The sequence below is a fragment of the Ambystoma mexicanum genome, chromosome 1p (assembly GCF_040938575.1).
Source record: "Ambystoma mexicanum isolate Mex_15411 chromosome 1p, UKY_AmexF1_1, whole genome shotgun sequence".
Taxonomy (NCBI): Eukaryota; Metazoa; Chordata; class Amphibia; order Caudata; family Ambystomatidae; genus Ambystoma; species Ambystoma mexicanum.
Genome location: NC_090921.1, coordinates 1293114355 through 1293141193, shown reverse-complemented (window position 1 = coordinate 1293141193; position 26839 = coordinate 1293114355). Strand labels below are relative to the sequence as shown.

General features: G+C 47.5%; 1 protein-coding gene across 2 annotated transcripts in view; it reads left to right on the top strand.

Annotated features, from left to right (window-relative positions):
- Window positions 1–26839, top strand: part of LOC138453093 (dual specificity protein phosphatase 8-like) — a 51592-nt gene that overhangs the window by 9581 nt on the left and 15172 nt on the right. For both annotated transcript variants that reach the window (XM_069605605.1, XM_069605615.1), the window contains exons 2-5: window positions 9687–9900; window positions 14031–14160; window positions 18794–18960; window positions 25018–25177. In XM_069605605.1, coding sequence (XP_069461706.1) covers window positions 9688–9900; window positions 14031–14160; window positions 18794–18960; window positions 25018–25177 — 670 coding nt within the window. In that variant the 5' untranslated portion in view covers window position 9687. The remainder of the gene's footprint in view (window positions 1–9686; window positions 9901–14030; window positions 14161–18793; window positions 18961–25017; window positions 25178–26839) is intronic.

Here is a 26839-nt window from a genome sequence, read left to right as displayed (position 1 = left end):
ATCATCCCTCTGGCCATTCCCACCCTCTTCCTGCTGCCACCGCCCAAAACAAAACCTCCTGGGATCTCTTTGAGGTGGCTTTATCCAGCCTTATCCTTAAACTTTGTGCTTGAGGTGCCAGCCAGGATTTTCCTCAAAGCAGTCTTCTGAGACGTAATGGCCTAATTGGAGCTGTAAATGTGCCACTGGTGTAATAAAAATGTGTTAAGGTCTGCCTCCAGCCACTCGATTTATAAGCACGATGTGCGTCCTCTACCAAACTCCTGTTAAAACAAGCATTGAGAAAGCCAGCTGTTTTGGCTTGTGTATTTATTTATTTTTGTTGCTTGTATAGCGCGCCAAGCCCAAAGGCATCTGGGCTCTTGCTTGCATAAAAAGATCACAATTGTTACACAGGTGGCAGTCATACAGTTCTTTTTACATGTTTTACATTTGGGAGTTTGTACATTTCACCACTGCAATATTTTCAAAAGTCTACATGCCTGGGGGGGTTTAGTACATTGGGATAAGGCTATGAGGGACACCTGTGATGTACGTTAGTTGCACAATTTATGTGTAAAGAGCTGTGTTTTAAGCTGTTTGCGGAAAACCCAAAAAGAGTCCTGGGCTCTGAGTTGAATGGGCAGGGAGTTCCCGAGTTGTATGAGAATCAGGCATTTGTTAGGCCCTGCTATTCAATATCCAGGTACTCGCTGCATTTTGCAGTTGCTACAATCCATGGCCAGTTATTACCACTATGGCAGTGCCCGGGAAAGCCCTTTCCCATGCCCATTCAAAAGCCAAAACTGTTGGCATTGCCAAATTGGGTAAATGCCACTTGCCATGGATGCATGCCATGCAGGGTTTGCAATGGATTACTTTGGAAACCGCCTGCTTTTAGCTGGCATAAAAAGCAGTACGCTTCCACAGACTCCAAAGTATTTGCGCTAACTTGCAAATGCCTAAATGTTTGCGCATTTGCATGGCGGAGACAGGGCGGGGGTGACAGAAAAGGCATTTTCCGTTCTGTGCCCCCTCTCTGCCATACAATGCAGCATAAAAAGCATCCGTAAAGCTTCTACATATGCACGTTGCAGATACATTTTATGCTGTGTCATAATAAATACGGTCCCCAGTCTAAAACAAATTAAGTAACATGGTCCCCTGATCAGTGGCCTGCCAGTACTCTTCTGACTGCGGTGGCCCGAGTGGGGCACTGACTTATGCAGGGGTGGCATGAAGTACGAGCGCACACACAGACGTCTGAGTAGCATTAATTTACAATTTGTCGCCACTACCCATAATTACTTGAACTACTAACATTACATTCCATAGTTTAGGATAATGGGGTGGCACCCGAAGTGGTCAATCATATTCCTGGGGGAGCATGTGCCATCCCAAGCCACGCCTGTGGTCCCCTGGTATATGATATGATAGGTTATTTATAACATGCTTAATACTGAGAGACCGGGGCTCGAACCTGTGTTGCTCCCTGTTGTCTTGCTCCCAGGGCGAGCACGTTGCCCCTGGGCTATGCTCCTGTATAGACATGGTTTGTCACACACTTCCAGCTTACTGTAATGCATGGTGGCAACAACCCTTGATATGGACCTCATGGGTATGAACGACTCTTTGAAAGGCCGCTTTAATGACTTACGCGCGTTAATTGCCTTGCAAGCAAACACATGGTTGCTATGTAATTGGAGGGTATTTTATTTGGATATAGCCCTTTGCATTTCCAATTGCCTAACAATTAACTCCTAAGAAAGGCACTGATGATAGCAAAAGGAAAGAAATTGCGCAGACCCGGGGACCCGGCATCCCTTTATCGTTTGAATTTGGTCCTGCTCGTGACGACTCTGAAGGTCAGCAGTGCCCTTTAGGCATCATGGCCCTGGTCATCCTTGCGCGCGAAATCGCGTGATTAGTCCAAGAGGACTCTATACACACACTCAGTTGAAGATCCCGGAACCTGCCCAAGCCTTGTGGAGAGCCACCGCAGTGGCGGGTCCAGACTCTTTCGACTAGGGTGGCCCAAGAGCGGCACTGACGTATGCAGGGGTGCAGAGACACACAATGAACACAGTTTAGGACAGTGGTATTCAAACTGTGGGTCGCGACCCCCTAGGGGTCCGCGGGTGCATCCCAGGGGGGCCCTGAGAGCTCAGCATGAATGGAAGAAATGGGCAGGGGTGGCCCACATGGGCGGGCTGAAGCATGAAACTGTCTCAGGCAACAATGAAAAAGTGGCCCACAGTTGTAAATGGATATTCATTCCTTTAGTCACAGACTGGGCCTCATTACTACTATGGCGGACCAGTAACAACGGTGCTGGTAAGCTACAGGCACCGTTGCTACCGTTCCGCCATAGTAAGAGTTGTGCTCGTGGGTGCTTGACAGCCCCCGCCAGGTCTGACCTCAGCTCGTCGGATACACCAGCACCGTTATTAACGGTGCCGGTGCATCCGAGCTCCCCATTCCCATTTGAGCCATATGGGGCTCAAATGGGAATGGGGATCTACCGGCACCTTCGAAAGAGCAATTATCATGTCCGCCTAACTCGGCATGACCTAGTAATTGCCCATTCGCGGGTGCCAGACCCGGATGCAACTCCAGTGGCAGCCGTGCCGGTTTTACCGGCACAGCTACCGCCAGAGTAGTTATGAAGCCCACTGTTTCAATAGTACCCAAAAGGGGCGCTTTGTGTTAAAATGTAAGTAAATTGTGATATATTCAGCAACAATGGTCAACATTACTAACTGCATAGTTAAGTAACTCATCAAAATGGTCCACATTGGCCAAAATGGTGGCCCATTTTGATTGGCCCAAACTAGCATTTTACATTTTTGGTACAGGCATTGCCCTATAGGCCTGTCCGAGCCTGGCGGCTCATCCATAATGGCAAGAGGCGCCCACCCAGTGGCCCCTCACCCATTATGGAGGAGCTAAGGAGCCAGCCCAGTGAAACAGTGAGCACTCCCTCAGCTGCTTTATCCAGCTAATGGAGTGCTCCTGGGCTGGCTGAACTGTCAAAGGGAAACACTGTTTCCCTTTGACAGTTCAGTTTAGTTCCCCAGCCGCACATGCTCCCTGAGCCATGCAAGTGCTGGGGCGTTTTGCTTCGCCAGCATTGCATAGCTCATTGGAAATGCTGGCTGGGGCACTGCATGTCTGTATGTCCGAGGGGGAGCTCCTGCGCCTCCTCGCACATACGGACAGAGCAGCAGGAGCAGGCCGTTTCAGCACCCACACACAGGCCAATGCAGAAGGTACGTTTATGTTCATTGTTTTTATTTAAACATGTGTATGGATGCGTTATGAGTGAGTGTATGATGATGGATGCTCATGTGAATGATAGAGTGATTGCTGTATGAATGTGCAGCGCCTTGCATATACACATAATCATGTTCATTGTGTTAGGACCAGTGGGGCCCAGGGGACAGGGATGGTATCTTTTTACCGGACATCTATCATTCAAAACCCTCTGCCTTGTCCACAAGGCTTTCTGGGGCCTGGGTCCAAAATACCTTCAGCTATTCCTCCGCAAATACCTCCCCTCTCGAGCTCTTCACTCCTCTACCTCCAACTCCCTCAGGGTCAGTCGTTTATCAAAGAAACGAGCTGGGGGTAGATCTCCGTCTTCGGCTGGGGCCTCCCTCTGGAACAGCGCCCTGCCACTCTAAAACTTGAGGAGAACCATCTTTCTTCCTGCACTTATCAGACCTACCATGTCTGCTGCCTTAAACGTAGCACTTGCAAATTGCTGGCTGCACTACCACTGTTTGTTGCCTTTATTATTTATTTATTGTTATTTATCTGTTTCTCCTCTGCTTCGCACTTTCCACTTCTCCCCCCTTCCATGCACTTTTCCCCTCACACTTGCGTGTTCTCAATGTCACTGGGCCTAGTAAGATCGCTGTTTTATTCTCCTCTGTTCCCCTCCCTTGCCTTGTCACGCTCTGAAACACTTGTGTACGAGCGCGATAGAAATAAAATATCAATGCCTGCCCCCTGGACTCCCAGCAACAATTGCAAACTGTTTGGCTATTTACCAATTTTTTGTTAAAAGTATGCTCTACAATGCAACATTTTAACCTATTATTTAAAAAAAAATTCACAGGGGGAAACCCCCCCGAACCTCCCCTTAATGCCCCTCCACTTAAAAAAGATTCACCAGCCGCCACTGGCCCTCAGACTGTGTTGGGAACGGGATGGGGGAACCGAGGGACTATGGTGGGAGCACAATGGGCGGGAACCATGGGATAGTGATGGGAGCAGAGTGGGGAGAGCCCTGGGTGTGTGATGGGGTGGGGAGAGACCAGCGACTGGGTAGGAGTGGGATGAGGGAGCCCAGCGACTTTGATGGGAGCAGGTGACGGCGCGCAATATATACTGTCCATTTGGCATTTCTGGGGGGTCCCGACCTGCCCAAATTTTGCTCAGGGGGGCCCTGGCCAAAAAAGTTTGAAGACCACTGGTTTAGGATAATAGTTTGGCGCCTGGGGAGGCCAATCAGATTCTAGTGGTAGCACTGCTACCGCAGGCCACTCCCTGAACACGCCCCTGAGCTACAGTTGCCTCTTATTTTCAGTGCACTGAACAGCAACACACAGGGAACCCAGAGGGCCCCTCCTTCGGTGAGTTAAGAAGGCGCAGCAAGATTCCCGCTCCTGTAAACACCCTCCCCTCCTGCACCAATAAAACGCTAAACAGCGAGCGCTAATAGGCTTTGACCAGCGCTCCTACTACGCACACAATTACACCCAGTGTACGGAAACAATTAAACGGATTGTTTGTTCACGACACCTGCACGAGATATTCTCTCACAAGTGGAGCAAAGAACTCTCTCTCTCTCTCTGTCTCTCTCTGTCTCGCTCTCTCTCAATTCTCTATAATCTCTCTCCTCTCTTTCTTCTCTCTCTTGTCTCTCGCTCTCTTCTCTCTCGTTTTTCTTCTCTCTCCTCTCTTCTCTCTCTCGCTTCTCTCTCACGCTCTTTCTCTTCTCCCTCTCCTCTCGCTCGCTCTCTCTCTCCTTTCTCTCTCTCCTCTCTCTCTTCTCTCTCATTCTCTCTTCTCTCTCCCTTCTCTCTCTCTCTCTTCTTTCTCACACTCTCTCCTCTCTCGTTCTCTCTCCTCTCTCCTCTCGCTCGCTCTCTCCCTTTTCTCTCTTCTCTCTCTCGCCTCGCTCTCTTTTCTCTCTCTTCTCCCTCTCACTTCTCTCTCTCCCCACTCTCTCTCTCCCTCTCTCTCTTCCTTAAGGAGCGAGCCATAACTTTTCTCCCCAGATCAAAAGAGCTCTGTCCAATCCATTTGAACTGGCTCGCAACAGAGGCATCCCTCCCTCGTCATGGGGAGTGAGTGATAAACAGCATGGCTGAAGGCATCTGTACCTCAGCCATGCCCAAAAACACCCCACACCGAGGGAGGCCAGTTCTGACATGCACGCACGCACGCACACACACACACACACGCGCGCCAACCCCAGGAGCAGCAGAATGTCGTGAATGTCTTCCCCTGGGTGCGCTAACTTTGTGGTGCTGTTCCAGCTGGGTGGCATCAAAATTGGTTTGGGGTGCCTAGCGATGGCATGTTTACCTGCACTAAGCTGTATTTCCCATGCCCTGATCTGTTTTGACATGGAACACACAGGTAGGGTTGATGTGCTACACTGTGTTATGTTATGCAATGTCATGTTTTTAAGCTGTAGAAACATATTGTGTAATGTTTTGTTCTGCTGGCATCAATGTGTTCTCTTCCCAAAGCTAAATTCAAGTTAACTGAAATCTACCTGAGTGTTGCTGTTTTTTTTTTTACTTGTGCTTTTATGTATTTAATTATTCTTTTTGGGGAGGTGCGCGGGAGGCTATGATGTCAGTTTTCTTGATGTTTTGGTCATGTTACGTCAGGCTATGTTATGGTGAGGTTTCATTGTAATATTCTCCTTTAAATGTCTAATATTCAAGCGACTTTAAGCAACCATAAGGCAGCCCATGGCACCCCTCAAACACGCAAAAAAAAGAAAAGAACAGACGCAGAAGGTACACCCGGAAATCTACTCTGTTAACTAGACCCTACACCCCTGCTTTGACCTAGCATTCACATGAAGCTCTTTATTAAGAGGACACAGTAACTGCAGCACAGGTAGAGAAGGCTAGCCAAAGGCTGGATTAACTCCAATTACTCCCATAGGCACCCAGCCTCAGCCTAAAAGGATTCCTGCCCCACGCATCACTATAACCATACCCATTAAGGTCCAAGCAGGACTTGGGAACCCTCAGGAAGCCAGGCACAGGGCTTCTCCCATGGAGGCCCTGGTCAATATCCCGCCCTCAGTGGCTTCTTCCAGCTTTCCCATTTATAGAACCTCACTGCTCGTGCCCTAGAGGAGGGAGTACGTTGAGGGGCTTTGTCCTCTGTAGTTTCTTGGGCATGGTTGCATATGCCCAGATGTGGACTGGGAAAGAAAAGAGGCCCTGCAAATAATTTTCAAACTGGCACCATATGACACATTTTCAGCAAGCCCAGCCCCTTTCCAACGAGAACATTTGGAAATAAAATAGGTGACTACCAAAAAGAGGCCCATTGTGCCGAGGCCTATCAGGAAACCTCCACAGTTCATTGTAGGCCAGTCCAGCCCTGCACATGCCTCTGCCCACCATGGCACCGTGAAAGGCTCACACGACTAAAAACAGTCTTTGTGTCCTTAAGCACTTTGCACAGGTGCACAAGCCTAGGGTTTAGTGAAGTAAAACATAACATTTCAATATCCTTCTAATAACCATAACATAAATGAGGGTACAAAAAAAGGGTGTTTTGCTCACTTCTCGGGAAGCATTTGCAAACTTCGCAAATTCGGATTTCTTAGATAAAACTTCTTCCAAATGTTCATGGGGGGCTTAAGAGTGTAATTAGAAGGGCTTCCTCAGGTGTGTTTCCCTGGGCATGGCATCATCCCTAAATCCATTGGCTTTCCTCGCTCACGCATCCTCCAGCAAAACAACGTTAACCTTTAGGACCGGTCCACTCTCTGACTAGGGCTTTGAATTAAGAATGGCTTCTCGGTCCCAGAAGTCGCATCCGGGAAATATGTGCAGCTATTTAAAAGGCTGTGGCACATATATGAAGTGTTTCCTTTCTACATGTAGAACTAAAAGAATCGAAAGTTATGTGAGCTTAAAAGGCAAGACTCCCCTCGCAGCTGACACGGGGCAACTTTAGATCTCTAAACTTTCCTATTAGTTTGAAGACTAAAAGACACATTCCGAAAGAGCCTGTGTGATAGCCGCTGCTTGTAGTCATTCTTTGACACAGGCGTGCATCTTACGTGCCTGATGACGTAAAATCAGCAGTTCAGTAGAACAAATATGCCTTTTCGTATGTCAAACAACCAGTCACTGTGAAAACGAAATAGCAATCACATACGTTTTATTTAGCTTTTGTTTTCTTGAAGGAAGGTACATTTTGAGGAGCCAGTCATTGCCAGTGTTGGGTTTGTCATTGAGATGCAGATGCTTAGATAGCAAACAGGCACAACACATACAGGGTCGGACTGGGACAAGAAATAGGCCCGGTCACCCAAAAATAAGTGGCCCACCCCTCGCCTCATGACCCTTGACCTCTGATGACATCACCAGAAGTGATGTCATTTGACCCCACCCCAAAGTGACATCCCGGGAAGCGATGAAACACGACCTTTCACCCCTTTACAAAACAGGAAGTGGTATCAAATAGCATTGTTCCTAAGTACACTATATCACTGTGAATCCAAGCAGACGTCCAAGGTCAAATGATAATATGTTATTGTATAGCCCTTACGCTTAAGCTCCTTTTTATAGAACAAATATGCATACAAAATCACCCAACCTGTGTTGGTACTCGTTTTTCGACCCTAGAAGGCATTTTGAAGAAAAAAAATGGAAAATAAAATATATTTCTTTCCACATTTTTTTTTACCAAACCGGCCCAGGCATGGCCAGAAACCATCCCCACTCACCAGGGACGATTTCGGGCCGGAAGGCCGAGGGGCCAATCCGACCCTGAACACAGTTGCCACCCAGCACGAAACCCTGATTAAGGTGTCTTGCTCCGCTAGCTCACACTTAATACACCCCCCCCCCCTCTGCTGGCCTACGTCTCAGAAAAGAGAACTCGCTTTTGCTATTGACTTGTGCCCTGCCCTTGGTACTCGTGGCTGCCTTGCTTCGAAGAGTTTCTTCTCAAAGATCTGGGTTTTCCTATTTTGGGGACAGCGCCGGATGTTGGGTTCCTTTGCCCCCTTCCTCAATACCCAAATATGTGTAGACAGAAATAGGGAGACGTGCTGTCCTTGGGGGGCTTTACCGTGTCGAGTGCCGAAGGGGTTTATTGTTTTACCCTCTGTCATGTACGTGCACCTTTATTAAATATTGAAAGTATACAAAGAACAATTAAGTTTGGCTCCTACTGCACATTTTACTGCTGATCTAAAACTTTTCACTACTTGCATGGGTTCCATGTGTTAAAATTGTTGCAAAAATGGCAGTGAACACAAAATATTGCAGCAAAAAGGCTTTGGTTTTGCTGCCGCAGTCCATGTAAAGGATGCGGGAGGCACCCCTGCAACCCCAGACCCATTATACAATTTAAGGGGAGTGGGGGACACCCCCGCAACCCCAGCTCCCCTTAAATGGTGTAATGGGGTACACCTTTAACGGATCAAACCACTGCATTTTTGCTGCAATTTTTTTCGTACAGGCGACATTTTTGCCGCAATTTTATCACTAGATACCCTTGCATGACAGCTGCCCACCACCGCCTAGGATTTACAGGCCAGCAGCCAATACTACCAGAGTCATGGACGGGTTCTGCCTAAACCAACCTATCTAAGTGTGCTTATATTACCTGAGTGATAAGAGCACTACGAAATAAAGTTTCTTAATCATCGCATATCCCATGGTTTAATTATCATTTGAAATAGAATAAGTGATCACTACTGCCCGCTTGTGAGCCCTGTCGACCTCTCGTGATCATTCTTGGCCCATTATGGTCCCTATCGGGTTCTTGGAGTTGCTGATGACCATTCCTTACCTCTTGTCGAGATTATGAAATCTCTTCTAATCGATGCTAAGTTCCTTGTGAATTGGATCAGTGCTCAGAGCTGAGACATTATAGACCCTGTACCTAAGCGGTGGAGCCAAATGGTTCCATGTGATTTAGTCGAGAATATTTTGTCGAAATCATCGAATTTTCTTTTTCTTTTTTTATATTTGGCCGGAAATATATGCGAGGGGTACTTCCCCCTATCTTAATTATCACGATTACCCCCCCCCCCCTCCACAAATATTTTTGGCCAAATTCAATTAAAAAAAATGCATCGAATTCAACAAAATCTCCTACATTGTGCTCTTCCTCTACCGAGCCAAATGCCTGAAGGTATAGTGACCTGTACAATTAACTCCATCATTCAAGTACTGAGGTCTGGAGGGGCCTTGTCTGACACCAAAGGTTCAAAAAATGTTTTCACACCAGTGGCCATGTTGCTTTGACCAGCATCACAAACTGGACAACGGGCCTCCTTGATCTCCTCGAGGTGGGTACAAAGCCTTGTAAGGCACGCAATAGATACACTGCCTGTTACCTAAAGTAGTTAGGGTGCTTCGTTCAACGCCTTGACATGGTTCTGGTGTATCCTTCGCAGTCACAGTACCTCCTTGTTTTCTCTTGCCTAGGATGGGTGGTGACCGGAAGCCCCCGCGGGCCATTGGTGCCCACCAGCTTGCAGGGATCCTGCGTCAGGACAGCGAGGCGGTTCTGGTGATCGACTGTCGCACCTCGGGCGAGTACAACAACCTGCACGTTACCGGCTCCGTTAACCTGTGTGGGTCCCGGATGGCTCGCAGACGACTGGTCAAGGAGCTGCTCCTCTTACCCATGAACCCCAAGGTCAGTGTCTGGAAATTGGGGCAACGTGGGTGTGCTAAAGGCTAGCTAAGGTTTGGGGGCTACATTCTATACCATGCATGGGTGAGGGCAGAAAAGAAGCTTGACAGGCTAACCGAAAGGTCGGGTGAATAGTCAGTCATGAGGAGTGAGACCCGGTTATGTGAGACTCCATTAAAGTGTCTGAGGCAAGTGAATGGGAATGAGTGACGCTCCATTGAAGTCTAGGTGGCAGTAATGTAGGCGATGATTGAAATTCCTTGGACATATCCGAAATCTCGGATGTTTGAATGAGTGATGCAATGCTATGATTGAGAATAAGAGGAGCACTATTGAGGCAAAGTGACGCGTCGAGCGGTTCCATCTCCATTTATGTATAAGAAACAACTATGAGGGGGAATGAGCAAAACTCCATTGAAGTTTATGAGGGTAAAGATGGGGAATTAAAGAGACTCCATTGAAGTGTATGAGGACAGAGCTGAGGAATGAATGAGGCTGCCTTGAAGTGCAACAGGTCAGAGATGAGGAACGAGTGACAATTCCTTGGGGGTCGCTTTAAGAGCCAGAAGAGTTCCTCAATTTATTTTGGGGCAAAGGGCGAGAGTTGGGGTCTCTTGGGTGCCTGTGGATTTTACTCCCTCCCTGAGGATTTCAGTGACTCCCCTCTGTCAGTGGCAGAATCATAGTGGGGACTGGGGAAGGGTGGGCCGTGCCCTCCCCCTGGCTCTTTTCAGACCCCGATGCCCCCATCATCCTGACCCTGCCCACTGTACAGCAAGTGCCGGGGAGCTGCAGAAGGACTGGCGAGTGGATGGATACCTCAGGGTATGCGATGGGAAGAGTGTGGATGAATCTGTATAGTTGTGGAGGCAGTGCATAGGCTGCTGTGCGCTGTCCTATAACCCTGGTCTTCGGGGATGCCGTGAATTGCGCTTGTGTTACTATTGGCTGCTTCCCGCCCACTCGCGTATCCTGTCCGCTGGGATGCTAAGAATACTGAGTCCTATCTACACTTCTGGGTGCAGCCCTATATGAATACCAAAAAGTGATGCACAGAAAGGTTTGAAATTAACCTTATGGCTGGTACTGGCTCCGGGCAGCTTACATGGAATCCGTTTTTATTGTGCCTTAAAAACGAAAGCAGGAGAACATGGCTGGAGTTGCTTGTGTTCCCATGCGGGGTGATGTGGCCTAGCAGTTCAGGCTAGACGGCTCTGTTTTGTTTTGTTTGTTTGTTTTATTTGCTTATAAAGCGCACTGAACCCTGAGGTAGCTAGGCACATGACTTGGTTAACACGTCACTTACTCTCTTTCGTGGCAGGCCAAGGACTGATTTGCATGTGGCTAATTCCCTTCTGTAATGGCTTATACAGACCAAAACACAATGGAATAGAAGTTGTCCAGGGTTAGTCCCGGTGATTATGATTAATTCAACGCTTTCTATGCATCTCCTCTTAGTCTTTATAGTGCATCTCTGATGTGCCCTTGAGCCTTGGCATCCCAGTGTGGTAGTCTGCATTATCAGGGATCGGCATGTATTTCAAGGTCATCAGACGCCTTTGAAAACGCCATGGCACGTTGTAAACTGCGGCTGTGCCCTGATGCCATTGCCAGGGAATTATATGATATGGCATTTGTAACGCGCCTATACAGAAGTGTTTCAAGGCACGAAGGAAACCCGCATTTACGCTGAGAACAAGAGAGCTTGTTGTTTTAGGGGGCTTGAACCAAGGCATTCGACAGCGTCATTCTTTTGTTATGCGCACCTAAATTCTGAGCACTGAGCTAGCCACCTTGGGATGGAACCGGAAGTGGACTGGAAACCAAGAGTGGCCCTGGACATGTCTCCCATCCTGTCCCTATATTACACCATGCAAGCAAGGCCAACCCCTCTAAGAGTTTGGAGGAACTCCCGCAAGAAAATGTGGCAAAAATAGATCGAAATAGAGAATTGAAATGTATATTTGCTCCTATACATGGATTGAAAGTACTTAAACATAACAACATATTGATTTGTATCACTTGTTAAGAGTGAGGCATCCCATACAGGAAGCTTGTAGAAACATATTTGCTTCAAAGGGGTAGATTGGATGAGGAGAGATAGGACAAGGGGGCGGGGTACATAGGAAGCGAGAACAACCCACACAAAAGAGGTCCACAGGGAGTAAGTATTCCAGAGTTGCCTGTAGGCCAGCCCACCCCTGGGTGGAGCCTGTGACTGACAAGGCCTTAGCTGAGGTAAGGCTCCCCTCCTCGATAACCACACAGAAGCTGAATCTCAGCCCGTTTGGTGACTCAGCCCTCAGGGAAGCGACTCGATGTTATCTCTTGTCTCACGGAAGAGACGCGACATGGAACTGTGGCTGCCCTGGCTGCTCCCGTAGCCTGCAATACCCCGCGGATCCTCTGTGGTGTGCTATTTCATTTGTGTGTGCCAAGAACTTGTCGGTAAATAAATACATGCTTTTGGATTGTTCCCTACTTCCATTTCTACTGCAGCGAGTGCACATTTCCGCCCATGAGGAAATGGCCCTCGGCTCTGCCCTGCCAGCGAAATAGGACTGCTAACACGCGCCAAAGTGTCCTGTCCAGTAGTAGTGCTGCGGAATATGGCAACCAGGGCCCGATTATCAAAACTTTGCCCATGTGCAAAAAACAAATGGAGCACATTAATTGAGCCCCATTTTTCCTGCTTGGATAATACGGGATGGAACAAGGTGGTTCAGCCCCAATGAATACGATGTAAAATGTTATCACTAGGGCAAACATGAAGCAGGCTGTTTTATTTTCTACGTTTTCTACTCAACATGAAAAAAAGTGTAGTAAACACATTTCTTTTTATGGTGTGTAGCAAACGTGGTACAAGAAAGTGTTATTCTTGTTTTGCTCTAGTGCAAACATTTTCAGGCAATGCAGATGTGTCAAAACCTGTTAGTTCCATTCTCTATCATTCACGTATTTGCACCATGTTTAGAACTGGTGCACATTTTCAATATGCAAAAATTAATCAAGTGCGCCAACTTGGTATCAAACGCACACCGTAATGATGTATACCATTAAATCACACGCGGTTGTCAGTTTTACAATTTAGTTAATTTACTATTTAATGTAAGTGCAAATTCAGGCCAGACGTGTTTTACACATGTTCTGACATACCGTAGGCACAATCCGTATGTTCGTGTTTTAGTCAGCAATGCTTTCACGTTAGCATACCTGTAAACCATATGAACACAGCACCAAACTTTACCAAACCACCTCAGATTTGCTAATCCTGGGACCTATTTACACCTTGCCCCAGCCAGGGAGATCCTACTGAGCAAACGTCCAGTAATCTGGCCCAGGGGGTTTTCCACAGCCAAGTGGACACACAGGGCAAAGCAAGGCCCAACGCCCCTGGGGTGGGTGGGACTCTGTCGAAGTCTGAAGGGCTGTTTGCAGTCGGCACAAGTGAGACAGCATGTACGTGTGAGATGCTAGCGAGGAAGACTGCGAGGGTGTTTCTCAGGTGTGAGATGTGTCCATGATTAGTGCAGAGGATACCTGCGGTGAACTCATTGCAAGGTAGTCTTTTAACATACCTCATCCTCCCCTCTATGGCCTGTGTATCGCCCTGTGTCACCCCTGGCATCGCTGTCTCTTTCTTTAGTTTCTCTCTTCTGTCTGTACCGTAAGCCTCTCTTCCTGCCTCATCCATCTGCCCCTCCTTCCCTTATGGGTCAGCCTCTCTTTCTCTCCCTCTTGTCTGTGCCGCTTTTCCTACTCGTCCTTCACCAATCTCGCCCCGGCTTCCTTTACAAGTTTCTTCCGCCGTGTTCCCCTTTACCTATTTTACCATGTCCACTTGCTTTACCTGCCTCTTCCTTTCCTTCACCCATCTATCTCTTCACCCTATTTGCGTCTCCTTTTGTGGTCTCTTCTGAGTGCCCTCAGCCCTCACCTGTCTCATCTCCGTCTTGCTTCCCTTTCCTCTATCTCCCTGTGTCTCTCCTTTCACTTCCTATCTGTTTCTTTAACCTGTTCCCCTTTAACCTGTTCCCCGCTCCTCTGCTGTCCCTCACTGATCTCCCTCTCTGTCTCTTCCTACTCCCTCACTCCCCGCCGGTGACTGATTTCTCTCCCCCTGTGTCTCCCAGGTGGACCTGTCCTGCGAGCGGCCGGTGGTGGTGTATGACCAGGACAGCCAGCAGCCCGAGGCCGGCCAGTTTGTGTCCCTCGTCTTGGGAAAGCTGGAGAAGAAATACAGCTCTGTCTCCCTCCTCGAAGGTAAGAGAGAGACACAGCCCAGGTGGAGGAGGTGCCCCCTTTGCTCCTTTCATGCATTCCCTTCTCCCAACCAGAGCTCTACCCCAATGCTTGTGAAGAGCCCCCTTCTGCGCTAGACTACAGCACTGATGCTTGGCGGGGTTTATGGGTGGGCGCAAGATCCACCCGTTGCACCGCGGAGAGGAATCGCGGAATAGAAGAACCCGCTGCTCTGCTCTTCTGGGCCTGAAACAATAATAGCACTTTTTTGTCACATCCTTAATGCATGATGCGGAGTCATCCTGTATGAGAAATAAACAACCACGCTAACTTTATACACTTAAAACGGTTCCATGTGTTAATATCCCCGCAAAAATATCGCGATACAAAGATATCGCCATATTTTTGTGGCAATATTGAGCCATGGACCCTGCAGGGGACACCCCCGCAACCCCTGGACTATTTTTAAATGTGCAGGGGACACCCCTGCAACCCCTGCTCCCACAAATTAACCCCCCAAAAAATATTGCCTATGGCGAGACAAACAACCATATGTACGGCGATATTTTTGGTGGGGATAATATGTAGGGATACCCTTAAAACATGTTAAACCCTCCCACTACCATGGGTGTGAAGCACCTGACCAATAACCCATATTCTCGTCTGTCTCTTTCTCCCTGATGGCATGCAGGCGACACCTGCAACTTTATCGTTAGCTCTGTTGCCTTGCTTCGGTTCTTTCCTTGTTTGTCGGGCACCTGGATTATGTAACCTTGTTGGGTTTTAGATTGCACAAAGCCCCTTCTATTGCACAATTCTTCTCCACGGCACTTTACAATTTCAAAATACTCGGTGTGATTTACTTAGTAGAAGCAGAGGAAGAACAGCCATATTTTTCTGCTGGGGTGTTCATGGGGGCAGATATTAAGGAAATGGGCTCAAGCCATGTGTTCTTGACGCATAGATCTTTGGGCCATGGCTGGGTGTAGCATGAGGCAGAAACATATCTTCTTACGGTAAGTTTTAGTGCTTTGATTGTGTGGGGTGGTCTGTGGGCTGGTGTTTTGTTTCACTGCGGTGGGTTGCGTGGGAATGGTGAACTGAGCCAATTCTTCTAATGTCATCCATGGTTTGCGGCCTTTCTTGTTATTTATTTATTTGTTTGTTTGTTTGTTTATTTATTTATGTGTGCAAAGTATTAAGTTATGGGATAAGATGTGATGCCAGTTATGGTAGGAGGCAGAGGTGGGTAGCATGCGGCAATGTATCTACCAAACATCCATGTAACCTCTTGGTGACAGCGTCCCTTCACAGGCAGTGGTGTTCTGGTTGCACCGTTTTAGTTTACAGAAGCAGGTCTTCTGCAACTGTTCTTCAAAATGTGCCTGTGCTCGCGTGTCATGGTTGATGCACGGTCCATGTTTCGCTGATGGGGAGTACCGGGATCCCAGCGGGAGAGCACGAGGGGCAGGGAGGATGGGGGGGTAGAAGATATGCGGCACCGCCTCATTGACGAGCTCCTCTATTAATACCTTCCATCGGCGTCCCATTGATTCCTCTGCGCGGGAACTTGATAAAAGAGCTCGCGTTTCAATGGATGGAGAGGCTGAGCCCCGGCCAGAAGGGCCTGCATCAATGAAGTATTAATGAGCCGAATGAGGAAAGGGCAGCCCCAAGGAGACACCGCAGAGGCACGGGCAGTGCATGGGAGATAAGTAGAGGCATATTGTGAGAGTGCGATGAATACCCACTCAAGGACAGCGCTTGCAGTGGGAGAGGGTTTGTGCCTGCATGGATGTGTGTGTCTGCCTCTCTCCTAGGACCAGGGTATCCCCGTCGAGCTCTGTTAGAATGACAACAGTATATGGAAAATGCGCCCCTGCATATCAAAAGAAATAGAGGCAACCCCAAGTAAGTCTCTTGGAAGATGATATAATAGATTATTTAGAAGGCACTTAATACCCAGAGGCTTCTAAACGCAGACCCGGGGATTGAACCTGTGTTGCTTCGTGTCCTCTCGCTTCCACGCAGTGCCCGTTGCCGCTGAGCTATCCTCCCGAGACAGCAGCTTCTGTGGGTCACCTGTGGCAGCATGCCAATGGCCAAGGCCTGTGCCCTGTTAGCGGGCGGTATAACAATGGACAGCGAGGGTCCGGAGGCGGCGTGTAGCCATGTTTCTGTGATGGTCAATAGATCCGGATCATTTGACGTAATAAGGTTGAACATTTTGAGTGGATGCACTGCAATAAATGTGGCGTTGACTAGTGCTCTCTTTAGAGAGGTGTCTGTGAGCTTCAGCTTGCTGTTGTAATTGGCTGTGAGCAGATTGCTGGGATGGCTGTTTATCACGTTCCGAGGGAGGGAGGGAGGGAGGGAGGGAAAGAAGGAGGGAGGGAGGGAGGGATGGAGAGAGGGAGGTAGGGATGGAGGGAGGAAGGAAGGAGGGAGGGAGGAAGGAAGGGAGGAAGGAGGGAGGGAGGGAGGAAGGAAGGGAGGAAGGGAGGGAGGGAGGGTGGTAGGGATGGAGGGAGGGAAGGAAGGCGGGAGGGAGGAAGGAAGGAAGCGAGGAAGGGACGAAGGGAGGAAGGAAAGAAGGAAGGAAGGAAGGAAGGGAGGGAGTGAGGGAGGGAGGGAAGAAGGGAGGGAGGGAGGGAGGGTAAGGACTCTGGTGTGATGTGCGCTTTGCATGATTTGGCTACCTTGGGAGAGGCAGTAGAGGTGATGGTGTTAGAGGCACAGTTGATAGGGGAGTTGGTCGTAATGCGCTGGGAGCAGTGGTTGGATTTGGTGGTGGGAGCCAGAGTGGTACTGAGCACCAAGTCGCTATATGGGAAGAGCTGAATATTGTCCCATGCTTCTGTCCATGTAGTGGCGCTGCCTGTTAATGATAAAATGTGAGAGTATGCTGCTCTCCCAGGAGGGAGCTTTTCCGGTTGTCCCCATTAAGCCCCCCAATGGTGCCCCTGAGCATTGCCTAGTTCGCCCGCCACTAGAAAAGGCTTTGCCAGGAGCTATCTCTGTACATGGGCAGTCCATCCACGTCTTGCGGCTCCTCTGTTAGTGGACAAAAGCGCGCACAGTGTCAGGGCCAGGAGAGGGAATGCTGTGTAGATAACCATTTGATGTGAATCAATCAGGGAGATTCCACTCCTCCTTCCAGGGGGATGTATGTTATTATTTTGAATATGAAAATTTCGAAGATGAAAACGTCCAATTCTAAGTGTTCATATTTGAAATAAGCACCCCACAGCCAAATGGACTTTGTAGACCCTGCTCCCTCCACACCCTTACCTTTTAGCGGCACACTTTGCTGTGTGCCACCGAGTCACTGCAGCACCAGTTCCCTCCACTTCCGTGGATGGGAACCAGCGCAGCAGGGTCCTTTTCTCTCTTTTTTCAAAAAACGTTGTTATTTTGAATGCGGGGGACACCCCGCCATCCCCAATTCCATTATAGCGAACAAAGGTGTGGGGGACACCCTTGCGACCCCTGCTTCCCTTGTTTGTATAATGAAAACCGGATGGTTGAAATGTTTGCCTTTTTAGGCTGTTCGTAATTTTGGTACGGCTGAAATCCGATCATTTCAACAATTCGTTTTTAAATGAAATGATATTTTTGTGTAGTGCCTTTGCAGGGCAGGATATTGCTGTTGTATGTCAAGCCCACAAGAGCAGTAGGCCTTGGGGTCCAGCGCTTGTGTAGCTGCCTTTCTCACGGACACTCGCAAAAGAGTGAAACAACAATGCTTGACTCGTTTGGAACCTCATTGCGCTTAATTTTAAGTGGGCCTGCTAAGTACGGAAGGCCATTGGCATCGCTATCGTCATTGCTACAAGATTATTTTAAAATTGATATTATGCTTGCACCTTGCACAGTAAATCCAGCATGCACTTAAACTTACACTCACATATAGACGTATTTGCAGGGACTATGCATAATAGACTGTCTCCATTTATATGTGGGGCAGTGGGCCTCCACGTATGTCGAGTGCAGGTTGTTAATAATGCAAACATATTCAGGATGGCACAGTTTATGAGGCCCTCGTCCTAAAAGGATGTGTGGGAGAGAACATTTAATTATGAATAATAGTGTTTAGAGAGAGCACAGATGGCTAGACAGTCAGTGAGGGTGACAGTGAGCCCAGGAAGGAGAGTCGAGTCTATGGGTGCACCAAAGCAAGAAACACGAATTAAAAGACAACTTTAGTGAGTCCAAAAGTCAGGAGGACACATGAGACTTGGACAAACGTTCCAGGGACTTGTGGGGGTTGGGGAGCTCTGAGATTACCCTCCCCTATGAGGTGTCCCATCCCTCCTTCTGTGTGCCTCATGACGAGCTGCCCCTTCTCCTTCAGCTGCCCCATGGTGGTACTCAGTGATAATGTCTGTCAGGTGGCGACATTTCCCTAAAAATTCGCCCACACTTTCCACAAATATTCTAGGATTGTAGGTAATAATATATAATGGCACCGCTCCTAGAATATTTGGGCAAAGGATGCTTGGGGTCAAGAAAAAAAAGTCGCCTACCTGGTGACTTTTTCAGGTGGACTTCCTGTCCCTGCTCTCTCTTTCTGTATGCAGGCACCCTCCCCTCTTTGATGTACCTCATCTCCCAGCTCGCCCACCCCTCAGAGCTGTCCCTCCTCTCCCCACAGGTGGCTTTTCCGGATTCTCGCCTCTGTTCCCAGGCCTGTGTGAAGGCCACACCTCCAGCCTCCTGCACTCCAGCATCTCGCAGCCCTGCCTGTCCAGCGCGGCGGTGTCCATAACCCGCATCCTACCCCACCTCTACCTGGGTTCCCAGAGCGACGCCTTGGATCAGGTAAGGAGTTGCCCGCCCCGCTACTGCAAGCTGACCATGAGGGTGCCACCGGGGAGGGCTAAGGGGCTTCTTACTACCGCTGTCTCCACTGACCCAGCTCGTGATAACAGCAGAGCTGTTTCTGAAGTCATCATGTCCTTCTGGGGGACAGTTTATCAAAGCTTTGCCCTTGCTCATGAAAATGCAGCAAATTCATTTTGTACCAGTTTGGCTGCCTAGATCATGCTTGATGGAGATAGCAGCTTTAGCCCAAATACGTGTTCTCTAAAATGTTTTAACTAGGGCAAAAATGAAGCTGGATGTTTTACTTACTGTGTTTGATGCAGAACATGAACAGAAGTGTAGTAAACACGTTTCTTTTATGTTATTCAGCAAACGTACCAAAAAACTCGGATTCTTTTGCCCTAATGCAAAGGTTCTTAGATAATACACATTTAAGGCCAATTTTGGAAGACTGCCTTGTCACTACCCAAATCTACGTCTATCACAGCGATACGGCGCAAACTCAGTCTCCAATCCTTTTTTGCGACAGTTAACATCAACACCCTACTCCTATATCGAAAATGCATCACTCAAGGGAGCCATGAAATATACACTCTCCTAGGTAAAGAAGCGAAAGCAGACAAGGTCAAAATGCTATTGTCATGGAAGAACGACAACAAGGACCTATTACTTGCCGTCGCTTGCTCCGAAGAAGATCTGATAACCAACCCAGTCAGAGTGACCAAGAAATTGAAAGACCTAGACTGGAGCAACATGCAAGACTCAGCAGCTACAAACAAACTGCTATACCAGCTGCCCCAAACTTTCTGCAAACTCAAATAGTCTATGAGATACTTAAAAAAATTCCCTAGCAGAGCAGCTCGTAACTTTTTGCTTGGGCCAAGACTACATTTATTGGAAACAAACGAAATCCGCAAGATCAGAGGTCTCTCTGAAACAAACAAGTGTTGCCTATGTAACTCAGAAATCGAAACATTTCGTCACCTACTGCTGTCCTCCCCAAAAAAACAGCAAATAAGATCTGCCCACCTCGACCACTTTCTAGTCGAGGAACGTTGGTGGGACAAAGAAAAATGGTGGCATAGACTGATTGGAGGCGACCGAACACCTTGGCTACTAGCCACAGTCAAAATTCTGGAACAGACCATGAAAATGATATCAGGAACTTGAGCATGTGCAAGAAGTAACAGACTTACACAACTTTTCTTTTGTAAAGTTCTATTTTGGAACTTACACAAATAAAAAATAAAATAATAATAATACAGATTGGGGTAACACGTGATTGCTGGGTTCCCTATCATCTAAACATGGCCTGCATTTTTAGCAGCAGTGAAAATGTCAGATATTCTGCCCCCTGGTGTTTAATGACACTCTGTAGTGTGACACTGGCTAAAGGCTGATGCTGACCACACTTTGAGCTTGATTCACAGAGCATGTTCCAGAGGGATTGCGCCATTATAAAATGCTTCTGTGAATCAGACCCTTTGTCGCTTAGTAGCTGCCTTGGCTACTGGTATATGTGTTATGTTATTTGTGCTTAGATTGCCCAGGTTTTTGTTTTCCTTCAGGCTGGCGTAGAATGGATTTCACGCTTCATGGCTTTTAGAGTCACTATATTTTATAGAGCCTGACATAAACAGCGGCACCAGTCACACGCACATATTTTCTGCCTTGACACAAACACACACATGCCACTATCAGACTACCAAGCCTCTCTAGTTCTTTCCCATGTGCACAAACCTCTGTCTGACACATGCACCAACCACTTCATGAACCCACACTGATGTTCCCGACCTCTGCACTATGACAGTATGATAGGCCGGGAAGCCTGCGCTTTTTGATTTTTAATAATAAAATAATGCTGGTAGTACTGTTTCTGAGAGTGAGATCAGCTAGTCAGACCCCACTTTCACAATGATTCATGCCATAAAGCATAATGCAAACATGATATGATATGGCATTTATAATGCGCCTATACACAAGTGTATACATGTAGCTTGTGACTTTCTTCTGACATCCCTAGCAGCTACCCCTCAGTGGTAGCAGGGCAGGTTCAAAGGACACATGTGCATATCTGAACACAGCTGCTGGGGCCCAGAGTTCCGACAAACAGAGGTGGGGTTTTAACTGTATGAACCTCTCGTTCAAAAGCATATAATGGTGTAACCCAGAAGACTGGTGGCAGTTGTTAAAAACTAAATATAAGCCATGTCTAGTTTCAACATGGTGGCTACTGAAACTACACAATTAAACAGCTGCAAGTGTTTGATGTTATTTATTGTCAGCTTGGTGAACAGTGACTCATTCTTGACAGAGCCTGTGTGTATTAAGTTGTCTGGGCTTGGTGTATCCACAACAGCCTTGTTGGGTCAAGCATAGGAAGCCCTTTCCTTGTTCCCACAGAGAAGGGTTGTTATTTTCCTTTCAGGGAACAGGAGGACTGCCTGGGAGGTCCTCTGGGGACCATTGCTTTAAAAACAGTCATTTCATCACAATGGCCACCTCACTCCAGGGTGATGATTACTGGAGATCTTTTGATGTAAGCAGACAGAGGAAAGAGGCAGAGTTGGCTCAAACATGCCTTCCTTTTAGGACAGCGCAGGGCCCCTGTGGGTCAGTTGAGACTTCTCCGGATTGGAAGGAAGTCTGGGCAAGGAAGAACCACCTTTATGGGTCAGTGAAGGGAGGAGACTTTTTGGATCAGAACAGGTCTCTGTTAGGGAAAGGGGAGACCACTTTGGGTCTTCACAAGTCTCTCTCTGGTCAGAGAGCAGTTTGTGTGGGTCAGGACTACGCCTCTCAGTGCCAGCGTGAGTCTTCTCTGGTACAGTAGACCTCATCTCTGGGTCTGGGGGTGCCTCTGTAGAATAGCACAATGCCTCTTTGGGTCAGCGTTACGCTTCTCTGGATCATGAGGAGGCCCCCTCATTTAAGAAAAGGAATCTCTGATTATGATGGCCGACGGAATAACTTTCTCTAACAACATCGGTCATTTAGGCAAAGGGATGATCCCAGGGTCGGCACCTGCACTCTTATGCATCAAATGGGCTGCATGTGCGCTCTGTTCCTGTGTATCTCTCTTCCTGCCCTGGCTGCTTTAGCATTCGTATACAGTAGCTGGTGGTACCTTTGTGCCATAACCGGCATGCAACTTCACGGTGGTACCCAGGCAAGGCTATTGCAGCACTTTGGTACCCTGGTCAGGCTATTCCTGCATTTTTACGCTGTGTTCAGCAGTACCCCTCCTCTGTGGCCCTGTCGGACAGTTCTCTGGTCTGTAGCTGCGCTTTGGAGCGCGAACTGGGCAGTATTTGCACTCTGATGCTCTGGCTGTGGTGTACATGAACTCAGATGTGCTATCCAGCGTGTTTTTGCACTCTGATGCCCACAAGGCTAGTCCTGGCTGAGCCGGGGATTCATTCTGGTGTCCTGTGTGAGATCAGATTAAGACTCATTTGTGTTCCTCTAGATATTTTTCATATTTGTGTATGGTTTTGATCAGGTGCTGCCATTATCTTCACAGTGGCGACATTATTTTTGTAATTCAATTTCATGTACAGCGTACATGAGTTTATGTTGACATTACAATTCATACATGTACAGTATAAAATAAGTCACTTGGGATGTAAATTACTCTTTGTCAGACCTTTCACATTGGCAGCTGGGGGGCATAAGAAGCAGATTGTGTTTTTGTTACATGTGGTCAAGGTCAGGCCACACCATTTGGTGGCTGGGACCCCGTGTATAAAAATGTCCCATTAAAAAATTGTTCACACTTGCAGGTTTGCTTCACCTTGGAAAGCCAAGGAGCGCCCAATTTGCAATAGGAAGTGTGCTGCCCCCGCATGTGCGAAAAAAAAGGTACTTTGTCAACTTAAACCCTACAGTTGTCGAGGTACAAAAGATAAGTTTAGGACATCTCAGGCTACTTCGACAGAACATTTCACACCCAATTAAATGCACGTTTTGTTCTGTTGATCGGCGAACCCACAGGGCTGCCTTCATGCTGACGCCTGGGAGTGTTCTATGGAAAGTCCCCATCTGTGACAGAGGTGTTCTTATTTTTCATTGGAATCTGCAGTAAAGTCTGACTGAGATGCAAATGTGTGGCAGAGGGACTTCCCTCTTTGAGAAAACTCCCTGTATCATGAGTAGCCATACGCGGACTCAATGTCTGCTTGTGTGATGCCCCGTCTTTGCATCAAGAAAAGGGACAACTCATGACTGGAAACTGTTGAATAATGAAGGAGCTTGAAGTTGCTTTTCTCTGCTTCTCAGAACGTACGGGATGGTGTATTGACCAGTGTTGGCCTGCCAACATCCTAACCATAGAGGCAGGATAAATCCCAACTTGTGGGCACAAGCTTTTCATGAGTCACAGCTATTGCCATCCGCTAGAAGCAGAGTGTTCCCAATCAATGGGTGCTGCCTCCTTGAGAGCCCTCCTTTGTCTAAGATGTCCGTGACAAGATCGCGTGGCACCCCCTTTCAGTGCCATCCAGTGGGAACCCCTTTAGGAATGACGAGGGAGTGAACATCCCCTCTTTGCACAAGACTACTCTGCAGAAAGCCCTCTCTTTCATGTAGAGGACAGATGTACTTTTGAAGCAGCATCCAGGTGCAGTGTTTGTGCTGAGGAAAGACTTGTTTCTGGACACCGCCAGAAGATAAAGATTTGGTGGTACTTGTGTCTTGGGACATCTCAGAAAACCATAAGCCCCACTTTTTTGTTACATCTTTGCCCGCTACTGCAATGCCCATCTGTGCAATGTGTGCAGTGTGATGCAATGCCCCACTGTGCAATGTGTGCAGTGTGATGCAATGCCCCACTGTGCACCGTTTGGTCCTACAGCTTTGAGAACAGTTTCTTACTGCCTCTCTTTTTATATACATCATGTTAGACTCAATGGCTAATAGTTCACAACACCAATGGAAATCCCCAAAAGGCTCTGAGACGTGTAAGTAAACACCTGGCTTTTCTAGTGTCTGTCACTGGGTAGCCCCTTAATCCCTCGTCTGTAAGCATGCCATCTTGGAACAAAAATTATTTGCCCCTCTATGGGAGTATCTACAACTAATCCTGGACTCAAAATGCATATATAGTCTACTTATTGGCTAGAGATTTAGGATTGCCTGGAGCATTAAGGAGAAAAACAGTCCTGCCAAATGCTTCTTAAGTAGAAGGAATAAGTGAGCCATTTCTCTATTTGGTATTCGAACATAATAGCCCTGTTGTTTTAAGAAAGGTTACACTTTTCTAATTTGATGAGTTTTCTTATTCATAGTTTGGGGAAACCATAATTGTTTCATATTTTTCTGCAAACAGTAACCTGATACAAGCATACGCGTGTTATTTCTGTATTTATTTAAATTACATCTGTGAGGTAGTCTCAGAAGGATAGCTTAGGGGCAACGTGCTGGCCTTGGAAGCAAAACGACAGAGTTGAAGGTTATGGGACAACACGGGCCTTAAAGAATATTATTTTTGTACTGCCCCAAATCTCGACCCGGGCAACATCGCAGCACAGGTTTTACAACCTAAATGTGCAGTGCCAGTCTCCTGATACTCTCATCCCCCACCCTGACCTATGATTCTTTAACCAACCACTCCAGAAAAAAATATTGTCATTTTCACCAGCAATGGAATGTTGTGTGCCATTTAGATCACATCTTGGTGACCTCCCTCGTGATACATGCTTAGATCTCTGTTTTGTTGTCATCCAACTTGCCATTTTCTTTGATAAATTGTCACCTTGCCTAAGTTTGGCCTTCCCCTGACCAGTCATCCCTTCACCAGTGATACTGGTCTCATTTCTATTCTTTGGTGGGAGTCTCCTTGTCAAGTTGTCTCATCATCTTGGCCAGTGAAGTTGTGTGATGTAAGTGGACACTTTGATGCTGGCAAGCCCTATCTCTCTAGGCTCTACCCCTGACCTCTGTTGGTCACGTCTGGTCAAATCGCGAGTGGTCATCGACTTAATTTTATAAGACAAGTCATGGAGCTGATGTGTTCGACCAATTGTTGATATTCACTTCTCTGTTTGCTCCATCTAGGAAGTGATCACTCAGCACGGCATCACCCATCTTCTGAACATCAGCTGCAGCTGCCCCAAGCCGAGCTTTGTCCCCGAGAGCCACTTTCTGCGTATTCCCATCAACGACAGCTACTGCGACAAGATCCTGCCCTGGTTACAGCCTGCCACAGAGTTCATAGGTAACCACATGGGTCATGGGTAACTACAGTGATAATGGGTGACCCGATTAGGCAAAGGTAACCAGAGGGCTTTGATAATCACAGTAGCTGTGAGGAATCATTGAGTTCCTAGGTAAGCAAGGAGGCCATTGGGTTGTGGGAATGTAACGGGTAACCATAGAGGCCCTTGCCTCTCACACATGTTTTAAGTAACCTCAGGTGTAACCATGGGTAACTATTGGGGGCACAGGAACTCCAGAGATTATTGGGAACAAGAGAGGTCATGAGTGACCATAGTTTTCAAGAGTAAACAGAGTTCATGGGTATTCACAGAGATTAAAGGTCACCAGAGGCTTTACAGGCAATCCTAGAGTAAATTATGGATTATTTCAAAAGTCACAGGCAACCTGAGAGTTCATATTAATATCAGAGTTCATTGGGGATATAAGAACTCATGGGTGATCGCTGAGTTCATGGGTAATTTCAGATTTAAAAGTTGGTGACAGAGATCATGTGTGCGATCAGAGTTCATGTGTGATGTCAGACTTCATGAGGTAGAGTTTACGCTGATGTCACAGTTCTTGAGAAGTCACAGTTCATGGGTGATGTCAACGTTTGGCGGAACACTGTTGGAACCTGGAAGACAAGTTGTTTCATGATACTTTGTGGTGGGTGAGAGGGGTTGGGGTGTTGGGTGCCCCCCACCCCATTTTCCAGATTCCTTCAATCTAATTGAATTGCTTATGTGGAATGTGGACTGTGGATGTGCTTTTTTTGTATTAAGACCAAAAATTGTAAAAAAAAAAATAAATACAAAAAAAAGAAAGTCAGAGTGTATGGATAGGAGGGACAAACTACGAGTGCCTAGTAGGAAAGTGGTAGAGGCAGAATGCACTCTGGCTGACCTCCCAAAACATCAATATTCCGCTGCTCATAAAAAAGGAAGACACAGCTTTATGCAGCCCCAGCCGAGGCCATGGCTTCACTGTGCTAGAACTTGTGAGGGATGGTAATTATAAACCACAATTGCAATGCAGGTCCAGAATACAGAACTTAATATTCAAAGTAGGTTGTAGGGCCTCCAGGAGCCACACAATACATCCCCAGAAATGCGAGAAAGGTTCAGTACTAGAGTCACTGGTGATGGCAATGGCTCAGTAGTCCAGGCACTTGTGATAGCGACATGGGCATGTGGCGGCCCTCTAGTTTAGCCTCTGGCAGTCTAGACATCGGGAGCATTCTTGGCTAGTGTTAAGAGGGATGTTGCCGCTAAACCCACCAACAGAACAAGGAACTGTGGTTAGGCAAACTGGGATTGATAAAGACAAGTGTTAAACTTTCTGCAAAATGCCAGATAATCACCTGAATCCCTGATGTTACTGGGAAGCCTCTTCAACTGCACAGCCGCCTGGTAGGAGAAGGAGCAACCCCCTTCTCTTGGTCGTCGAAGTTAGGAAGCCTGAAAAAGCAATGCTGACTGGGAGGATAGGTGGCGACTATGAATAGACTCATGATTTTAAGTTCAGAGATATAGATGACCCTGTACAACTGGCAATGGGGGTTAAATATTATTAGTATCCGGCGAGGGTCAATCAGATTGTAACAATCAATCTGATTGGCCCTCGCCAGGTCGTTACGTGGACAGGAAAGACTCACCTGCTGCGCTCTGTTGGGAGCGTGAGG